The sequence below is a fragment of the Sus scrofa genome, chromosome 13 (assembly GCF_000003025.6).
Source record: "Sus scrofa isolate TJ Tabasco breed Duroc chromosome 13, Sscrofa11.1, whole genome shotgun sequence".
NCBI lineage: Eukaryota > Metazoa > Chordata > Mammalia > Artiodactyla > Suidae > Sus > Sus scrofa.
This window is the reverse complement of record NC_010455.5, coordinates 192,247,770-192,266,613: the sequence shown is the minus strand read 5'-3', so window position 1 is coordinate 192,266,613 and position 18,844 is coordinate 192,247,770. Positions and strand designations below refer to the sequence as shown.

Sequence of the window (18,844 nt, the reverse complement as noted above, 5' to 3'; positions counted from 1 at the left end):
CACTCAATCTGCATATTGCCTTAGGCAGTATAGTCATTTTGGTATTAACTCTTCCAATCCAAGAGCATGGTATTATGTCTTTCCATCTATTTGTGTCATCTTTGATGTCTTTAATCAGTGTCTTATAGTTTCCAGAGTACAGGTCTTTTGACAGGGTAGGTTTACTCCTAGGTATTTTATTTTTTTGGATGTGATGGTAAATGGGACGCTTCTCTAATTTCTCTTATCTTTCATTGTTAGTGTATAGACATGCCATCAATTTCTGTGTATTAATTTTGTATCCTGCAACTTTGCCAAATTCACGGATGAGCTCTAACAGTTTTCTGGTAGAGTCTTTAGGATTCTCTAGGTATAGTATCATGTCACCTGCAAATAGTGATAGTTTTATTTCTGGAAGAACTGTATATTTTTAAATGGGTAAGTTACAGAGGAGGTTCCTAAATTTAGTAAATTTAGTAAATTTCTTGAAATATACATGTGAGCTCTTAAAAATGTGACTGAGTGGTGAGTTTACTTACAACTCTCCTTGATCTAAGAAAAACAGGAAAATAGTTTACACTATATATACAAGAAAATAGAAATACATGATATAAGTTAAAAAGTAGGAAAATGTGACCAGGGAGAAGAGTGGAGGCAGAAGCCATTCTAAATAACAGAGAATAGAGACAATAAGCAAGAAGCAAGCAAATATAAAGTTGAAATTTTTTTAAATAAAAACTTTTTACTTATATAAGCGATACATCGTCATTATACAAAAAGAATCAAAGTTCCTCTATTCCCAATTGTTGTTTAGCTTCTAAGAATGTCTTATATATACATACACACATAGACTCTTTGTTAATTTTTCAAAATATACATATAGCTTAATAATATTTTGCAATGTGCATTTTTTTCACAACTCAATAGTACATCCTGAGGCCCTTCTGGTTCAGCATAAACAGACCTCACTCATGGTTGTTTTTTTTTTTTTCCTTTAATCTTTTGGCTGCCCCTGGGGCATGTGGAAGTTCCTGGGCCAGGGATCAAACCCATGCCACAGCAGCAACTTGAGCTGCTCCAGTGACAGTGCTGGATCCTTAATCTGCTGCATCACAAGGGACCCCCTCTGACATGTATAATGGCTAGATATTCACTCATGTTCAATAACATGAATATACTGTGATTTATTTTGCCAACCCCTTTGCTGATGGACATTTAGGTTACCTCACTGTTTTCCTATTACAACTAATGCTGAAATGAACATCCTCTCATATATAATATAAATACAACTTTTATAATACATACTCCACATATATATATATGTAAACTGCATATGTATATATAAATATATATGTATATATAATATATATATATAAAATATAAATTTTTTACCTGCATTTGTGCAAATATTTCTGTAGACCTGATTCCATGGTAAAAGGAAATGCCCTACTCTTCTTTTTCTATATGACAAATTTCTGACAATTTTACTTGTTAACCAAGAAATAACTTCAGTTTCAAAATATGCTGAATGCATTCAGCTTTACGTGGCGCACACTGTAGATGAGGACTTAGTGAACTTGAGGACTGAAAGCATTTCTTGGCCTGCTTGCCTGGAAAGTACAGTGGTTCCTTGGAGACCTTTTGTCTTCATTGTTTTCAAAATTTCTTCTAAAATGAAAATTAAAAGGTAAAATCCAATCAAATCATTTGCTGAAGTGTATATAATCACTAAGCAGTTTAATAAGATGATAAACAGACTATAAGTTCTAGTCATCTGAGAAAAGAGCATATACCATGTAATTTCTATCAAAGTGAACTTGGACTTCATATGGATGAAAACAGTTTGTATTTTCAGGGTGTTGCTGACAATTTTAATAAGACCGAATGAGTGTTTTTCAGTGGTAGCCTACTCTGGACTCAACAGAAATATTAATCACACTTGTTATGGAGTTCCTGTTGTGGCTCAGCAGGTTACAACCCAACTAGTTATCCATGAGGATGCAGGATCAATCCCTGGTCTTGATCAATGGGCTGGGATCCCATGTTGCTGTGGCTGTGGTGTAGGCAAGTAGCTATAGCTATGATTCCACCCCTAGCCTGGGAACTTCCATATGCTGCAGGTGCAACCCTAAAAGTAAAAGAAAAAAAAATTATACTTGTTGTTACAGTAATTGGTTCACTTTTTAGTTGCTTGGCTCTAGTCTCTGTCCTATATCCTTCCTTTCGATGAAAATTGCTGAGGGTATGGGCAAACAATATAACAACTTTGAATACTGGCAGTGAATGAAATAGCTTTTTTCTTTCGGGAGTAGTGAAAAAAGCAATACCTTCCTTTTGTAAATAAGTAACATTAAAAGGACCAAACAAAAAAGGGGAGATATTAAAAAAAAAAAAAAACCAAAACAAAGCCCCTCAAAACAACCAAACCAAAAAGCTCTAGTAATTATGATGTGGTTTGAAGGACTGAGAATATAAACTAAAAATCAAACCTGAGATGTACAGAAAACAGAAGAAAGATTATGGTCAATGTAGTTGCTAAGTAATCTGAAAATCAAGATATTAAAATTAATATCAGGAGATACCTTTCATGATAAAACTTCAGATGAACTAAGGAGTTTATAGCAGAACTGTCAAGGATGTGAAGACTAGCAGATGGAGAGAAAACTGACAGTACTGAGAGGGAGCATTCAAAGAAGAAATTACAGACTCTGTATTTGAATATTACTTTGTAAATTAGGGAAAAAAACTCCCCCCCCAACACAAAAAAGACAACACTCTTTAAAACCAGAAAAGCCTGCCTCAAAAATCTCTTTTTTTCAGCATGAATGTTGTCTGTCTTAGCTATTGTCAGTGATGACATTCATTCACATTCCAGGTTACTTTATAAGTCAGTCTTTGACATAATTGACCTTGATTTCAGCTAAGTAGATGCTTAAAAGACACACAGGTCTGTATTACCTGGATTGTTTTCTTTAATGGTAACTAAATAGAATAATCCTCTTGGTGAAAGGAGCTCCGGAGCCAGTGGAAAGAATCTGTCCATTACTTCACGACCATTTCTGCCACCAGCCCAAGCTGCTTCTATCCCGTGACTCCCTACCTGTGACCAATTAGAAAGATTGTCTATTTTGAGTTAAGCTATATTTAAAAAGCTGAATCTTTTGGACAAGTAATATTCACCAAAAAGGTATATATTTTGTATTTTACTGCTGATGAGGTGGCAGTAAAGTTAAATCTGAGCCCCATGATCTCCTAGTTTGTGTGACCTTATGTAAGTCTGTAATCTTGATGAATTAATTTCCTCTTACTGTGAAATTAGAAAAATAACAATTTCATCTATAAAATTAGGAAAATGATAAAAAATATTTTTGTCCATCAGGAATAATTGAGGAAGTATATTTAAACTGTAAGAACAGGGCCCTGCACAAATTAAGGGCTTAATAATAGCTGCTACTATTAATATGTTGTTTAAATTCTTATACTTAATATAGTACAATTAGGAAGAAACTAGAAGGGAGAACTTGTGTTATGAGACATCTACTTCTTAGAAACAATGTTTCAAAATGTCCCATTGTATCTGGACCTCTTCTAGATTACTGACAGTAAGAATCACATAGCGTTTTTAAAGAAACATTTATTACATAAAGGTATATTGAGGCATTTTTGTTCGTATAATACCCTAATTATCTTATAGAAACAAAGCCCATGAGCGTTTATATAGTACTAAAAATCTTTAGATCTTCATCACATATATGGTTTCTAAAATTAAGGAATACTTTGAAGATATTACTCAAAACCACTTTAAACCCTAATACAATTATTTTCTTCCTAATCCTTTTTTTTTTCCTTTTTAGGAATGCACCTGGCAAGAGGTCAAATCAGAGCTGCAGCTGCTGGCCTACGGTACAGCAACACCAGATCTGAGCTGCATCTGTGACCTACAACCAACCACAGCTTGTGGCAATGCTGGATCCTTTACCCACTGAGCGAGGGCAGGGATTGAATCCAATTCCTCATGGCTACTAGTTGGGTTCTTAACCTGCTGAGCCACAAAAGAACTTCCTCTTCCTAATCCTTTCAATGGCTTTTGTCCATGCTTTAAATTATTTACATACAATTGTATATTCTGCTTTTATTCATTTATCATGGCATATATTTCCCTATTAAAAATTATTATACGTATAACCATGTATACTTCTAATTTTAAAAATAAATGCTTTTAACAACCTGTTTTAAGAAAATGTACTTTTGGAGATCCCACTGTAGCTCAGCAGGTTAAGAACCTGGCAGTGTCCAGGAGGATGTGAGTTGGTCCCTGACCTCACTCAGTGGGTTAAAGATCCAGTGTTGCCACAAGAAGGGGTGGCTCAAATCCCACATTGCTGTGGCTGTGGCGTAGGCCAGCAGCTGCAGCTCTTATTCGACCCCTAGCCTGCTTCCATACACTGAAGGTGCAGCCATATAAAGAAAAAAAAGTACTTTCCTCTTTTACTTTTTGTTGTCTGCCTCCCCAACCCCCCATGTTCACACACACAGTTTTTCTTTTCTGTTTTATAACATGTGGATATTTACAAAGATAGGATTATATGTACAGTCTTACCCTATATTTGCTTTTCTCACTCAACAATACCTTATAGAAATCTCTTCATGTGATCAGGTATATTTGTAATTTCCTTTTTAATGACTGCACAATACTTTATGATGGAAAAGTATATCTTATTTAGCTATTGATGAGCATTCAGTATGTCTACTTGCTTAACATTTTGTGTCTAATTTAAATTATTCTCATTTATCATAAGCCTCTCAATATTATTTTCCATAAAGTAATCACATTAGAGAATTTATCAGTTCCTCTGTTTTTTGTCAAGACTTTCCTCCTGGAGATTTCCTTTCCTAGCATTCCTAGAATTCCCTTTTTCTGGGGCTCATGTCTTCCTCCTTAGCTTACTCCCTTATTTTGGTGGAGCCCATTTTCTGGATGCTTCATAGGTAAAGTGATCTGTGGACAGACTGTGTGGATACGGCAGCCTTTCCCTTGTCATGCTGTTTCAGTGCGGACTAAGAGTCCCCTGAGCTGGATCCTGTTTACATGCCTCCCCAGGGATGCCAGCCAGGTGTGTCTGCCTGCACTAGAGATGGCCCTCCAGGAGGACCACCCACATTCTCACAGGCCACAGAAGGAAGGTTTCCATCTTCAGAAGGAGGAGCTGGGTTTGGTGGTCTGCTGACTGCCTGCTACCTGGTCTCGAGGTGCCTGCTCTTGATCTTTTATAGGTCATGAGTACAAACCAACAGTACCTAACCTCGTGTTTAGGGATGTAATAGTAAGTACAGCCACAGCTTTCTATATGCACAAATTCTTATTACTTGTATATTATGTCTCCTGGATCTAACCTCTAAGTCTCTTAAATTTTGCCTTTGTGATTTCTTTTTTTATCTTATGCTCTATGCACTGAAATATTTCTTTCATTTGGTTTCCACACCGCTGATTCAGGTCTTGAGACTACATTCTCTTTTAGAATTAAACAGGTTAATTAGAACAGGTTTTTAAGCTCCAAGAAATCTTTGTTTTACTGCTTTTTTTTTTTTTTTTTGGTCTTTTTGCCTTTTCTAGGGCCACTTTCCACGGCATATGGAGGTTCCCAGGCTAGGGGTCGAAATTGAGCTGTAGCCGCCAGCCTACGCCACAGCCACAGCAACACGGGATCTGAGCCGAGTCTGCAACCTATGCCACAGCTCATGGCAACGCTGGATCCTTAACCCACTGAGCGAGGCCAGAGATTGAACCCACAACCTCATGGTTCCTAGTCGGATTCTTAACCACTGCACCACAACGGGAACTCCTTTGTTGTACTGCATTTTAATCCTGCTCTCCAGGTAACTGCTCAGCTAATGGACATCCTAACACTCGCTGTTAGAACTGTGACAGAGCCCAAAGCACTGCCTATCCTCAATAACCTATATGCCCCAGTAGCTAAGCAAGCATACAGCTTGGTAGGAGGAACATGGGGGAAAGGGTGATCAGGTTCACAGAATCTCCTCTTCATTCACTAGTCTTCCCAGCAGTTGGTAGACGTGATAAACCATGATTTAATTCCAATTGTTTCTCTTTGGTTACAGGTATAGGTTCATTTTTTTTTGCCATTATAAATAAAAGTGCAATAAACATATTTTTTAAGTTATAATTTTTATTCTATTGTTGAATTATTTTCCTAAGTTGGATCTCAAAGACAGATTATTGGACTAAAACATTTCTGTCACTCTTGGTATTTATCCTATAGTGCTTTCCTAAAGAGTTTTATTAAACTGCATTTCTATCCACTGCTATCCACTTATGACAATGACTTCTCATAGGAGTTCATTCATGTCAGGGGAACAACAGCTTTTTAGTAGTAACAGCAGCAACTTAGACTTTTCCCATCTTGGTAGAGGTGAATGTAATTCTTATCAGCCTTGCCAGAGATGGATCATCGAAGAGTAAGATAATTACAGTAATTCAAAGGAAAGCTAGCTTCATCCATTATTAAACTTTGACCATTCTCTCTCTTTGGGAAGTGGTTCATATGGTTTACCTCTTCACTGAAAATTTTCCAACCACGTATTTCAAGGTTATACCTTTTTCCTACCTGAAATGTGAAAGAAGGAAACCTGAGATTTTCAGAAAGAATTCTTTTTTTTTTTTTTTTTTTTTTTTGCTATTTCTTGGGCCGCTCCCGCAGCACATGGAGGTTCCCAGGCTAGGGGTCCAACTGGAACTGTAGCCACCAGCCTACGCCAGAGCCACAGCAACGCGGGATCCGAGCCGCGTCTGCAACCTACATCACAGCTCATGGCAACGCCGGATCGTTAACCCACTGAGCAAGGGCAGGGACCGAACCCGCAACCTCATGGTTCCTAGTCGGATTCGTTAACCACTGCGCCACGACGGGAACTCCTGTTGTTGTTGTTGTTGCTATTTCTTGGGCCGCTCCCGCGGCATATGGAGGTTCCCAGGCTAGGGGTTGAATCGGAGCTGCAGCCACCGGCCTACGCCAGAGCCACAGCAACGCAGGATCCGAGCCGCGTCTGCAACCTACACCACAGCTCACGGCAACGCCGGATCGTTAACCCACTGAGCAAGGGCAGGGACCGAACCCGCAACCTCATGGTTCCTAGTCGGATTTGTTAACCACTGCGCCACGACGGGAACTCCCAGAAAGAATTCTTATGTGAATTTAATGTTGATAAAAACATTTTGTTTGCAAATTTATTATTCATGATAAAGGATACACACATATACGTATTTAAACACGATGGCCTGAACTGAATGGGGTTTTTAAGAATGGATATGGGTCACAGTTTGTATTTCCATTAATTTTTGGTTCCTTTCTTATTCTAATAATTGTCAGTAATGAGTAAAATCAGAGCAGTTTGTGTTAAATTAGCAGCTGATTGGTATACAATGATGTAGACTTGATTTTAGATAGAAAATAGCTGAAAATATTAGCAATTAAATTTTGTATCTGTCTTACCTCTGCAGATGGAGTCACTACATAGGGGGGATTAAACACCAGAAGATCAACTTTTTCCTTCAATCTTGGTAGCAAGCCTTTGACCTAAATGTTTGAAATAGAACTTTAAGCTAGACCCCAAAATAAATAAATAAATAAATAAATAGATGAATAGACAGATCAATCAGTCTTTAAAAATACTCTCTCATGTTTTTAGAAAAAAATGTGTTAAAGGGCCAAAACTTAAGACAGAAATGGAGACTAAATATTTTTAGACTTTCACTCAGATAAAAGTTATATGAGTTTACCTAAAAATAAGGAAATTATTTATCAGAATGAACAAAAAAGTTCAAGAAAATCTCTGCTCTTCAACAGCTCACATATTTACACTCTGGGCTCACTTTCAGAAGATAAAATAAGGAGGCAAGCTCTTATATATTCTATGTAAATTTGTACACAACTATAAAGTTATAGCTGCTAAGTTAAACATTTATTTTCTATAACCAAGGAAAATGTTTGACAAGATGATAGAAAACATATATATGACAAAAATACCAGAAGATGGGATTTTCTTGTTCTACTTCTTTAATTACTTGTAAATATAGTGGCTGAAACAGATATCAAAGAAAGAAATGACTAGAAATAGTGGGAAGAGACACCAAAAACATCAGTTGCCTGGCATTATATAAGTCTTTGATCTGGATACAATTTTCTGTGGAACGACAGGAAAAATGTATTTATTTATTTATTTTTTAATTTGCAAAGCCCAACTGGTTTCTCCTGGCAGACAGAATATAAGCAGTAGGAGTAAATACCCTAAGTTAAATGAAGATTTTTTTTTGTCTTTTAAAGACTGCACTCGAGGCATATAGAGGTTCCCAGGCTAGGGGTCAAATCGAAGCTGTAGCTGCTGGCCTACACCACAGCCACAGCAACTCGAGATCCGAGCCGCGTCTGCAACCTACACCATAGCTCACTGAGCAAGGCCAGGGATCGAACCTTCGTCCTCATGGATGATAGTTAGATTTGTTTCCACTGAGCCATGAAGGGAACTCCTGAAAAATGTATTTTAAAGAAAGTGCATGTAGTTCCCATTGTGGCTCAGTGGTTAACGAACCTGACTAGCATCCTAGCGATTTCAATCCCTGGCCTTGCTCAGAGGGTTAAGGATCCGGCATTGCTGTGAACTGCGGTGTAGGTCGCAGACATGGCTTGGATCCCGAGTTGCTATGGCTCTGGCATAGGCCAGAGCTGTAGCTCAGATTCGACCCCTAGCCTGGGAGCCTCCATATGCCAAGGATGTGGCCCTAAAAAAAAAAAAAAAAAAAAAGTTCAGGTCGGGCAAAATATCATTTAAAGTATTCCTTTGATTGAATTAAATACTTAAGTATTTTAAAAATTATGTCTGATGATATCATCCTATACCCTCACGGGCAGTTAGGTAAAAATACTGTATTTGGATAAGTTCTCACCCCTAAAGCCATTTCCTTCAACTATCAGTTTACACCAACTCTTAACTATGAATTCCAACCCTGTTTCTTTCGTTCTTCTTTTTTTTTTTTTAAACGAATGCCTCTATGGCATATGAAAGTTCCAGGGCTAAGGGTCAAAGTGGATTTACAGCTGAGGCCTACACCACTGAATGGATCTGCAGGTGAGGCAACACCAAATCTGAGCCACATCTGTAACCTATGCTGCAGCTTGTGGCAACGCTGGATCCTTAAGCCACTGAGCCAGGCCAGGGATTAAACTCAGATTCTCACAGAGAAGTCAGGTTCTTAACCTGCTGAGTCACAACAGGAACTCACCAACCCTGTTTCTTGAGATGGAGTAACTAACTGAAGTACCCCAAGGCAGTGTCCACAGTGTAGTTATTTTATTAACATTCTCACAATTTTCCCATATGTGCACAGGTACCTGCCATCATTTATTGGATATATTTCTTTGAATAAACCTTTCTGTGTTAAATTTGCTGTAAAGGGAGATTTACATTACTGCTGTAAGTGGACAATCCATATTCCTTCCTGGAAATATAAATAAATTACTACAAGAATAAATGCAATATAAATGAAAAATGTTGTTAGTTACTAGGGCCAGTCTAAGAGTGACCCAGGCTTATCCTCTTTGTTAAAGGGGCATTTCTAAGTATTTAAAAGGTATTAAAGAATAGCACCAAACTGAGACCTTCTCTTTAGATGAAATCAGAATGGCTGAAAAGAATTAAGGAGGGAACAGATTTTATATTATGTGATTCAAAATTACTTAATACTCAGTATTACCATCAAGTATTTGGTTATCACTGGGCTATTTACATACATCACCAGACACTGTTCTGACCTTATCTACTTATTGAGAGCAATCTCATTTGTATCGTCTTAATAATCCTGTTAACTATGCAATTCAAAGCACATGAATAGTATCTTTAAAGACACATGCCCTTGGCATTCCCACTGTGCTCGGTGGGTTAAGGACTTGATGTATCTGTGAGCATGCAGCTTCAATCCATGGCCTTGCTCAGTGGGTTAAGGATCCCATGTTACTGCAAACTGCGGCTTAGGTCAGAGATGTGACTCAGATCCAGCGTTGCCGTGGTGTAGGCCTCAGCTTGCAGCTCCAATTCAGCCCCTAGCCTGGGAATTGCAGGTGTGGCCATAAAAAGAAAGAAAAAAGATATATTACTCTTAAAAGGTAATTTTTCTTGGCATTCGCATTGTGGCTAAACAGTTAAGAACTAGTATCCATGAGGATACAGTTCCATCCTTGGCCTCGCTCAGGGGTTAAAGGATCTGGCATTGCTGTGAGCTGTGGTTTGGGTTGTGGATGTGGCTCACATCTGGTGTTGCTGTGGCACAGGCTGGCAGCTACAGCTCTGAGTCGACCCCCTGGCCTGGGAGATTCCATGTGCCATAGGTGCAGCCATAAAAAGAAAAAAAAAAAAGAAAAAAAAGAAAAAGGTAACTTTTCTTTTTCTACTCATTTAAAAAGAGAAGAGATGATTATTTTGAGGGAAGTGATGAGGTACATCTTTCTCTGCAAGCAGAAAGGTAACTAGGTAATCTGCTCTTCCTTCTACTAACACTGGAGAATGAGGAATTATATTGGAAATAACCAGAAGCTATTTTCAATCCTATAAAGAAATTAAGTTTCCCAACTGTAAAATGAATTCAAAATGTAATTTTCCAAAAATGTGAATGACGAAATTAGAAAAGAATTTGCTCTGTAACTATTTATGATGGCCTTGAGGTTCTATATACTAGTAATTATTTCAGTACTAGATTTTAAATAAAGGGAAAAAACTGATATTAAACAAATAGAAAATCATGGAGTTAAAAAGAAAGTGGAGGAGTTCCCATCGTGGCTCAGTGGTTAACGAATCCGACTAGGAACCATAAGGTTTCGGGTTCGATCCATGGCATTGCTCAGTGGGTTAAGGATCCAGCGTTGCTGTGAGCTGATGAGGCTCGGATCCCGCGTTGCTGTGGCTCTGGCATAGGCCAGCGGTTACAGCTCTGATTGGACCCTTAGCCTGGGAACCTCCACAGCTGCAGGAGCAGCCCTAGAAAAGGCAAAAAAGCAAAAAAAACAAAAACAAAAAAAATAATGGAGTTCTGTTGTGGCTGAGCAGGTTAAGAACCTGACATAGTATCCATAAGGATGCAGATTCAACCCCTGGTCTTGTTCAGAGGGGTAAGGATCTGGCATGGTCACATCAGATGTGGCTCAGATCCCTCATAGCTCTGATCTGACCCCTAGCCTGGGAACCTCCATATGCTGTGGGTACAGCCCTAAAAACAGACAAAAAGAAAAAGAAAAAAAAAAAGAATAATAGAGGTCAAGAAGCATGGAAAGTGGTTTTTCTTTCTTACACCTATATGGTACATGCTATCATGATTTTTGCTTATGAAGAGACATTCACATTTATAACTAAAAATAAGTTCAAAATTATCCAAATCTTACTAATATAATCTGAAATATTTTAAAACTGTAACTGAAAAATGTACGATGTGTTACTTAAAATGATGGTTCTGTGGTTGTCGTTCGTTGTTTTTATCTGCCTAGGATCCATTCCGCTTTTTTTCTTTTATTTTTTTGCTTTTTTAGGGCCACACCTAAGTTCCCAAGCTAGGGGTTCAATTGGCCTACACCACAGCCACAGCAACACCAGATTGGAGCCGACCTGTGACCTACACCACAGCTCACAGCAACGCTGGATTCTTAACCGACTGAGGAGGGCAGGAATTGAACCTGAGTCCTCATGGATATTACTAGTCAGATTTGTTACCACTGAGTCACAACAGGAACACCTTTTCTGCCTTTTTTTTTCCTGATTACATCTCCTTGACTTTCATTGGGAAAACTACCTCCTCTCATTCTCAGTCCAGTGGCTTGGGTAGGGTTTATCCCAGTCCAGCTGCCAGAGTGAGGCACAGGTTTAAGCCAATCATGTCCATATTCCAGTCCCCCTTGATCAAGCAAGACATTAAGAGATAGGTATATGACCAAAGTTGATACAAATGATACCCATTCTGGGGCTTTTGCCAGAGTAATTGAATAGAATTTTCTAGTTTCATAGAGGATACTGAGAAATAAGGACATGTAATCATCTTGTTACCATGAAGGGAAAGACTGTGAGGAAAAGCCCACTAGAGAGAAATGTAGAGCTAAGAAGAAAGATCCTTATAACTATTTGAGTTCCTCAGCCAGCTGTGCTTCAAACAATCCACTCTTGTTATTAAGCCAGTTTGATGGATTCTCTGCATTTCTTTTTTTTTTTTTGTCTTTTTGCTATTTTTTTGGGCCGCTTCTGCGGCAATGGAGGTTCCCAGGCTAGGGGTCGAATCGGAGCTGTAGCCGCCAGCCTACGCCAGAGCCACAGCAACGCAGGATCCGAGCCGCGTCTGTAAACTACACCACAGCTCACGGCAACACTGGATCCTAACCCACTGAGCAAGGGCAGGGACCGAACCTGCAACCTCATAGTGCCTAGTCGGATTCGTTAATCACTGCGCCACGACGGGAACTCCCAGATTCTCTTTATTTCTGACTGAAGGATGTCTCATCTACATAAGCCAATAGGAAGTTTCTTTGAATTGTGGGAAAGATGGATTATATCAGTCAAGAATTTACTTTGCTTTTTTTTTGGTTAAGTAGTCTTCCATCGTATTTTTCCACCTCAGCTTCTTTATCCATTCATCTGTTGATGACACTTGGTGGCTTCCATATGGCTTGGCAATTGTAAACAATGTTACTATGAACACTGGGTGCATGTATCTTTTCAAAGTAGTGTTTCCATTTTCTTTTTTTTTTTTTTTTTTTTTTTTTTTCATTGATTAGTTTTCACTGTACCCCTACCACCACACTCATTGCCCTCCCCACCCACTCCAATCCTACCCTGAGCAGGCACCCGCCTCATGTTCTAGTTTCGTAACATGCCAATGGAATCCCATTTTCTTTAGATATATACCCAAGAGTAGAATTTCTGGGTCATGTATTAGTTCTATTTTTAGTTTTTGGAGGAACTCCATACTGTTTTCTATAGTGGCTGTACCAATTTACATTATATAAGAGTTCCCTTTTCTTCACATCCTTGCCAACATTTACGTTTTTTTTGTTTTTGTTTTTTTTTGCTTTTTAGGGCCTCACCCACGGCATATTGAAGTTCCTAGGCTAGGGGTCGAATCCAAGCTATAGCTGCCTGCTATGCCACAGCCACAGCAACTCCAGATCTGAGCTGTGTCTTTGACCTACACCACAGTTCATGGCAACACCAGATCCTTATCAACCCACTGAGCGAGGCCAGGGATGAACCCACATCCTCAAGGATACTAGTTGGATCCATTTCTGCTGCACCACAATGGGAACTCCCAACATTTGTTATTTGTGTTCTTTTTCCTTTTCTGGCCACACCTGAGGCATGTAGAAGTTCCGGGGCCAGGGACTGAACCTTTGCCACAGCAGTGACCTGAGCTGCTACAGTGATAAACATTAACCTGCTGTGCCACAAGAGAACTCCTGGAATTTACTTTGTTTAGCAGGTTAAAGTTAATTAACTAGGAGTTCCCTATGGTGCAGTGTGTTAAGAACTTGGCATTGTCACTGCAGTGGTTTTGGCCACTACTGTGGCTTGGGTTTGATCCCTGGCCTGGGAACTTCTGCACGCCACAGGTACGGCAAAGGAAAAAAAGTTAATTACTCACTCAAGTTTCTTTGACCTAAATCATCTTGACCTTAACTTACTTGAAAAGAAAATTAATTATTACAGTACTGGACAAAGACTAATAGCTTACCAAATCTGTAATTATTGGTTGAATGTGGACTTTGTTACAGCGTGCTGTTTCCAGGGTACAGGCTGCTGCCTCAGGGTTGACATCAGTGCACCTATAAACAGAAAAGAAAAACTATATCCTATGTCTCTGGACAAAAATTCAAGGAATGTTCCATTCTTTTTACATCAAGCAGATTTAGAAAAAAAACTGGAATGCTTTAGTAATGATGAATAAAAAAAGAACCAAGATTTACTACATTGATAATAAAAACTGTTATACTGATGTAATGTCTAAGAATAGAAGAACACATTTATAAGTATAAATATTTGAAGGAATTAAATTATGAATCCAATGAAGGAATACTACATAGCTACCAAAAACGAATATTAAAAGGATAATGCTTCTGATACAATATGAAATGAAAAAGAGGAAATTTAAAAAAGTGAAGGAAATACACTTGGACTACCTGTGGTAAAATTTATAGGTGAATAAAGAAAATTTATTTTCTTCTTTATATTTCTATATTCTCAAATATTCTAAAAAGAAATTTTAGGAGTTCCTGTCGTGGCGCAGTGGTTAACGAATCCAACTAGGAACCACGAGGTTGCGGGTTCGATCCCTGTCCTTACTCAGTGGGTTAAGGATCTGGCATTGCCGTGAGCTGTGGTGTGGGTCACAGACACGGCTTGGATCTGGCGTTGCTGTGGCTGTGGCATAGGCTGGCCGCTACAGCTCTGATTAGACCCCTAGCCTGGGAACCTCCATATGCTGCGGGTGCGGTCCTAGAAAAGGCAGAAAGACAAAAAAAAAAAAAAAAAAAATAAATTAGTAATTTCCAATTTTTTTATAAAGAATTACATATTCAAGTTTAGAGATGATATGGATGACTTTGGATACTTATACTTACATGTACAAAGCCTGAGGACCTATCACAGAGGCTAGGAACGCAGATACCACTCCAGACCCTGACCCTACTTCAAGGCATATTTCCACTCTAAAAAACCAAAATAGAGTAAGTATTATACAGTTGTATTAAAATATACATAAGAGAAAACAAAGCATGCTGCTTTTAATGTGGATTCTCTAGCATCCTTCACCTGCAACATGTATAGAAGTATAAAAAATTTATAAATAAGCTAATTCTGATAACCACTTTTTGCTTCTTTAATATCGCAGAGCTCAAAACTTAAAATTTTGTAATTTAAGCCTGTAAAATAGTAATATAATAGTTTTCAATTTTTCTATAAAACATTACATAAAAAACTATAGAACATTAATTAAGGATTGGAAATATTAATATGGAAGACATCAGCCCTTCTCACAAGGAGCTCCAAACTTGGTATTTCCTAAAATGCTAGGGTTAGTACTATTAAAATTCACATATGAACAATTATTTTCTTTATCATTTTAAAGTAATTCAGGAGCTCCTGGGAGTTCCCGTCTCAGCGTAGCGAACCAAATCCGACTAGGAACCATGAGGTTGTAGGTTCAGTCCCTGGCCTCGCTCAGTGGGTTAAGGATCTGGCATTGCTGTGGTTGTGGTGTAGGCCAGCAGCCACAGCTCCAATTGGACCCCTAGCCTGGGAACCTCCATATGCCATGGCTGTGGCCCTAAAAAGACAAAAAAAAAAAAAAAATCATAAAGTAATTCAGGAGCTCCTGTTGTGGTGCAACAGAAACGAATCTGACTAGTATCCATGATGATTTGGGGTTCGATCCCTGGCCTTGGTTGGTGGGTTGGGGATCCTGCGTTGCTATGAGCTGTGGTGTAGGTCGCAGATGCTGCTTGAATCCTGAGTTGTTGTGCCTGTGGTGTAGGCTGGCAGCTGCAGCTGTAGCTCCAATTCAACACCTGGCCTGGGAACTTCCAAATGCCACAAATGTGGCCCTGAAAAGCAATATAAATAAATAAATAAACCCAAAAAACTGAAGTAATCATAAATCCATCAGCATATCCCAGAGAAAGCAAAGTTCCCCCATTCTACTAATAAACAGACTTAGGCAAAGAAGTTCCAAATTTGTATACCTCTTCACTAAATTGGGAAATATCCAAGTATCTGATCTTAGAATGTTAATAATATTCTTAAGAGTGCTCTTGAATATAGTAAATTCTGGATTTACTGTATTTGTCCTTGCCTATAATCTTATATATCCATCAAAGGCCCCATTATCCCCATTACAGAAAAAGGCTGGATGGGACTTAGGGGCCTCTCTAGCACTACCTTCCCCAACAACTCTCAAAAACAACAAACTCTAGGGGTTTCTAACTTTTGGAACCATTCCATATCAGACAAGCCTTTATTGTGCTGGAGGAAGTCTTTTGAATCCTACCAGGCGGCTTCTATTTGAAAATAACTATCATGCCCTCATAAACAATTAGAATTCCAAGATCAGAAATATCCAAGGCTTTAAAACAAAATCAACTCCTTTTACAGCATACTTTGCAAGGCAATTTGTGCTTGTAAATCTTTCTGGGGTATCTTGAGAATAAAAGACAAGTTATAAAACAAAAACAGTACTGTTCCATTCTATATTCCAGTATGTCCAAAAGTTCTACTATTTCTAATGAAAAACTAGTTTAATAAGGGCTGGGGCATTTTATATATGGAAAAATCTGACCAACAGAAACAAATATAATACGGATTTTGGAAGATGACAGCTCAGTTTCATCCTGAGAAAACCCATTTCAAGTTTTGATCTCCAAATCAATTACCCAAATGTCTTTCATTGAAAAAAAAAAAAAGGACAATGTAGATATTCACTCTTTTCATATTAATTTATAATTTACACTGAGTACTTAAAAAAGTCAATTTTAATACTTTACTGGGTGTTCGGGTAAATTCTATAGGCGGCTACCTGCATTTTACTTTACATTTTTTTACAATTAAATGAAAAATTCAGTACTAGTCTCACTTCAGGAGCTACATGTGGCTAAGGGCTGGTGCCACACAGCTGAGTATGCTATTCAGTGGGCTTAAATACACTCCCCTACACACCCTCGCCAATACTTCACACCCTCGTTTCATTTTCTGCACCCCTCCACTGCTAGAGGATGCTTTTAAGCACCGAGTAAATTAAACAGTGCCACGCAGCATAGATACTTCCTAAAAATTGATATTTACTAAAAATGTCCTAACAATTTTTTCAAGCAGTGCTTTCGGAAAGTTTTGTTTTTGAATGTGTCACAATACCGCTCCTCGTAGGGGGACATACCCTCCAGACTAACAGCTGAAAGGTAAAAATACATCCTGGCGTGGTAAGGAAGCACGGGGCCTCCGGGAACCAAGACATCACCTTGGCAAAAGCGGATAGATGCTTGCCACACTGCTTACGTCTCTCTACGGGAAAATCCTCAGGTACGGTGTGCTGGTCGCCAAGCGGGCCGACACCGCCTCCTCCCGGGGAGGGCGGCGACAGTCCTTGCCTTGGTCCTCCGCCGCCGCCTCGCCAGGACTCCCTCGCCCTCTCCCGCGGGGACCCTCGCCCTCCTCGCACCCTGAGAATTCGGCCCCGCCGCCTCAAGAGCGTCCAGCAGCAGAAACGTGTCCTCCGCGGGCTCGTACACGTCGCTGAAGACGCCACGACCCACATGCCCGTACTCCGGCGTGGGGAAGCTCGGGGCCGGGCCGCCATATTCTCGCTTCCTCCTCACGCGCAAGCGCCAGAAGTGCGCATGCGTACGTGCAAAGGCGCCAGCCCGCCGGTGGAGGCGGGGCACCGGGGCGGAGAGTCGCTTAGCTCGCAGGTTGTTAGTAGCTGCTGTCGGAAATTTTAAGTAGAAAGTTGCATACTCTGCAACTACAGACATTTGCTTTCTTCTTTAGAATATTAAAACTTACTTTATTTTATGGAGCACGTAGAGGCATCTTCTATTGTTTTTGGTTAAGGGGAATGTTTTATCCCCCTCCTTATTCAGCATCTACACATTTTCTATTCCTAGTTTGCAAAGATTTGAAAAAAAAAAACATGATGGAATGGTTACTAAATTTTACCTTTTATTTCTCCTACATCAGTTGAACTGTCAACTTTCAGCCTTAAGATTAAGAATTTTTTCCTTTATTTCATTTTTCAGTGTCGTATGTTACAAAAAGTGCCTGTTGACTGGTGAATTTTATAAACCTCACTCAAGCAAGATTGATATATTTTTCTTTTAATGCACTGCTGTATTTGGAATGGTAATGGTCTAGCTCTGTTTCTTATCAGGGTTATGCTATCCTTTGGTCATTGTTTCTGGAACATATGGTAGAACTACCTATGATATTGATTTGGCTTCGTGCTTCTCTGATGTTTTGGGGCATACCCTATACGTTATTAGACTATTCAGATATTTGCATTCTTTTTAAGTCAATTTTTGAAATTTGTGAATAAAATTTGCTCAGTGGGTTAAGGATCCGGCGTTGACGTGAGCTGTGGTGTAGGTTGCAGACGCAGCTCGGATCCCGTGTTGCTGTGGCTCTGGCGTAGGCCTGCGGCTACAGCTCCGAGTAGACCCCTAGCCTGGGAATCTCCATATGCCGAGGTAGTGGCCTTAGAAAAGACAAAAAAAAAAAAAAAAAAAAAAAAAATTCTGTCTGGAATGACCAATATCAATTGGTAAGCATTTAGTTTTTTCCACGTTTTCACTATTATGAAAAATACTGTAATTGGCTTCCTTAAACATGACTTTTTCTAGCTTTTACAGTAATCTCCTGGGATTCAGCCCAGAATGGGTCAACAGTGTTGTAATGTATACACATTTTTTTTCATTTTTATAATTACAGTTATTTGAAATATTGTGCCAATTTCTGCTGTACAGCAAAGTGATCCAGCCATAGATACATACGCATTCCTTTTCTCATACTATCTTCCATCATGCTCTGTCCCAGGAGATTGGATGCAGTTCCCTGTACCATACAGTGGGACCTCATTGCCTATCCATTCGAAATGTAATAGTTCACATCTACTAACTCCAAACCTCCAGTCCATCCCACTCCCTCCCCCTTCCCCTTGGCAACCACAAATCTGTTCTCTATGTCTATGAGTTGTTTCTGCTTTGTAGATAGGTTCATTTGTGTCATATTTTGGATTGGTATTTGTCTTTCTCTTTCTGACTTACTTAACATGATAATC

The 18,844-nt window shown here is 39.1% G+C and overlaps 1 protein-coding gene across 3 annotated transcripts; it reads right to left on the bottom strand.

Moving 5' to 3' along the window:
- On the bottom strand, positions 691-18,103 carry N6AMT1 (N-6 adenine-specific DNA methyltransferase 1 (putative)). 3 transcript variants are annotated; one of them, XM_021070868.1, is made up of 6 exons: positions 17,231-18,103; positions 17,125-17,127; positions 14,643-14,727; positions 13,757-13,847; positions 2,938-3,079; positions 691-1,647 (listed from the first exon to the last, which is right to left on the bottom strand). In XM_021070868.1, exons 1-6 carry the CDS (start codon positions 17,541-17,543, stop codon positions 1,520-1,522), a joined length of 762 nt encoding a protein of 253 aa, XP_020926527.1. In that variant the 5' UTR covers positions 17,544-18,103; the 3' UTR covers positions 691-1,519. The 3 variants fall into 3 exon arrangements, 1 of the variants encoding a protein (XP_020926527.1); XR_002338025.1 differs by lacking the exons at positions 2,938-3,079; positions 17,125-17,127 and adding an exon at positions 7,491-7,574 and having other exon boundaries at positions 14,643-14,729; positions 17,231-17,409; XR_002338026.1 differs by lacking the exon at positions 2,938-3,079 and adding an exon at positions 7,491-7,574 and having other exon boundaries at positions 1,473-1,647; positions 14,643-14,729; positions 17,068-17,411.

Coding starts and splice junctions, on each gene's coding strand:
- N6AMT1 (XM_021070868.1), bottom strand. CDS start 17,543: ATGTCTGTAGTTGCAGAGTATGCAACTTTCTACTTAAAATTTCCGACA. Junction 13,848..14,642: donor GGTCCTCAGGCTTTGTACAT/GTAAGTATAAGT, acceptor TTCTGTTTATAG/GTGCACTGATGTCAACCCTG. Junction 1,648..2,937: donor CATTAAAGAAAACAATCCAG/GTAATACAGACC, acceptor TTTTCATTTTAG/AAGAAATTTTGAAAACAATG.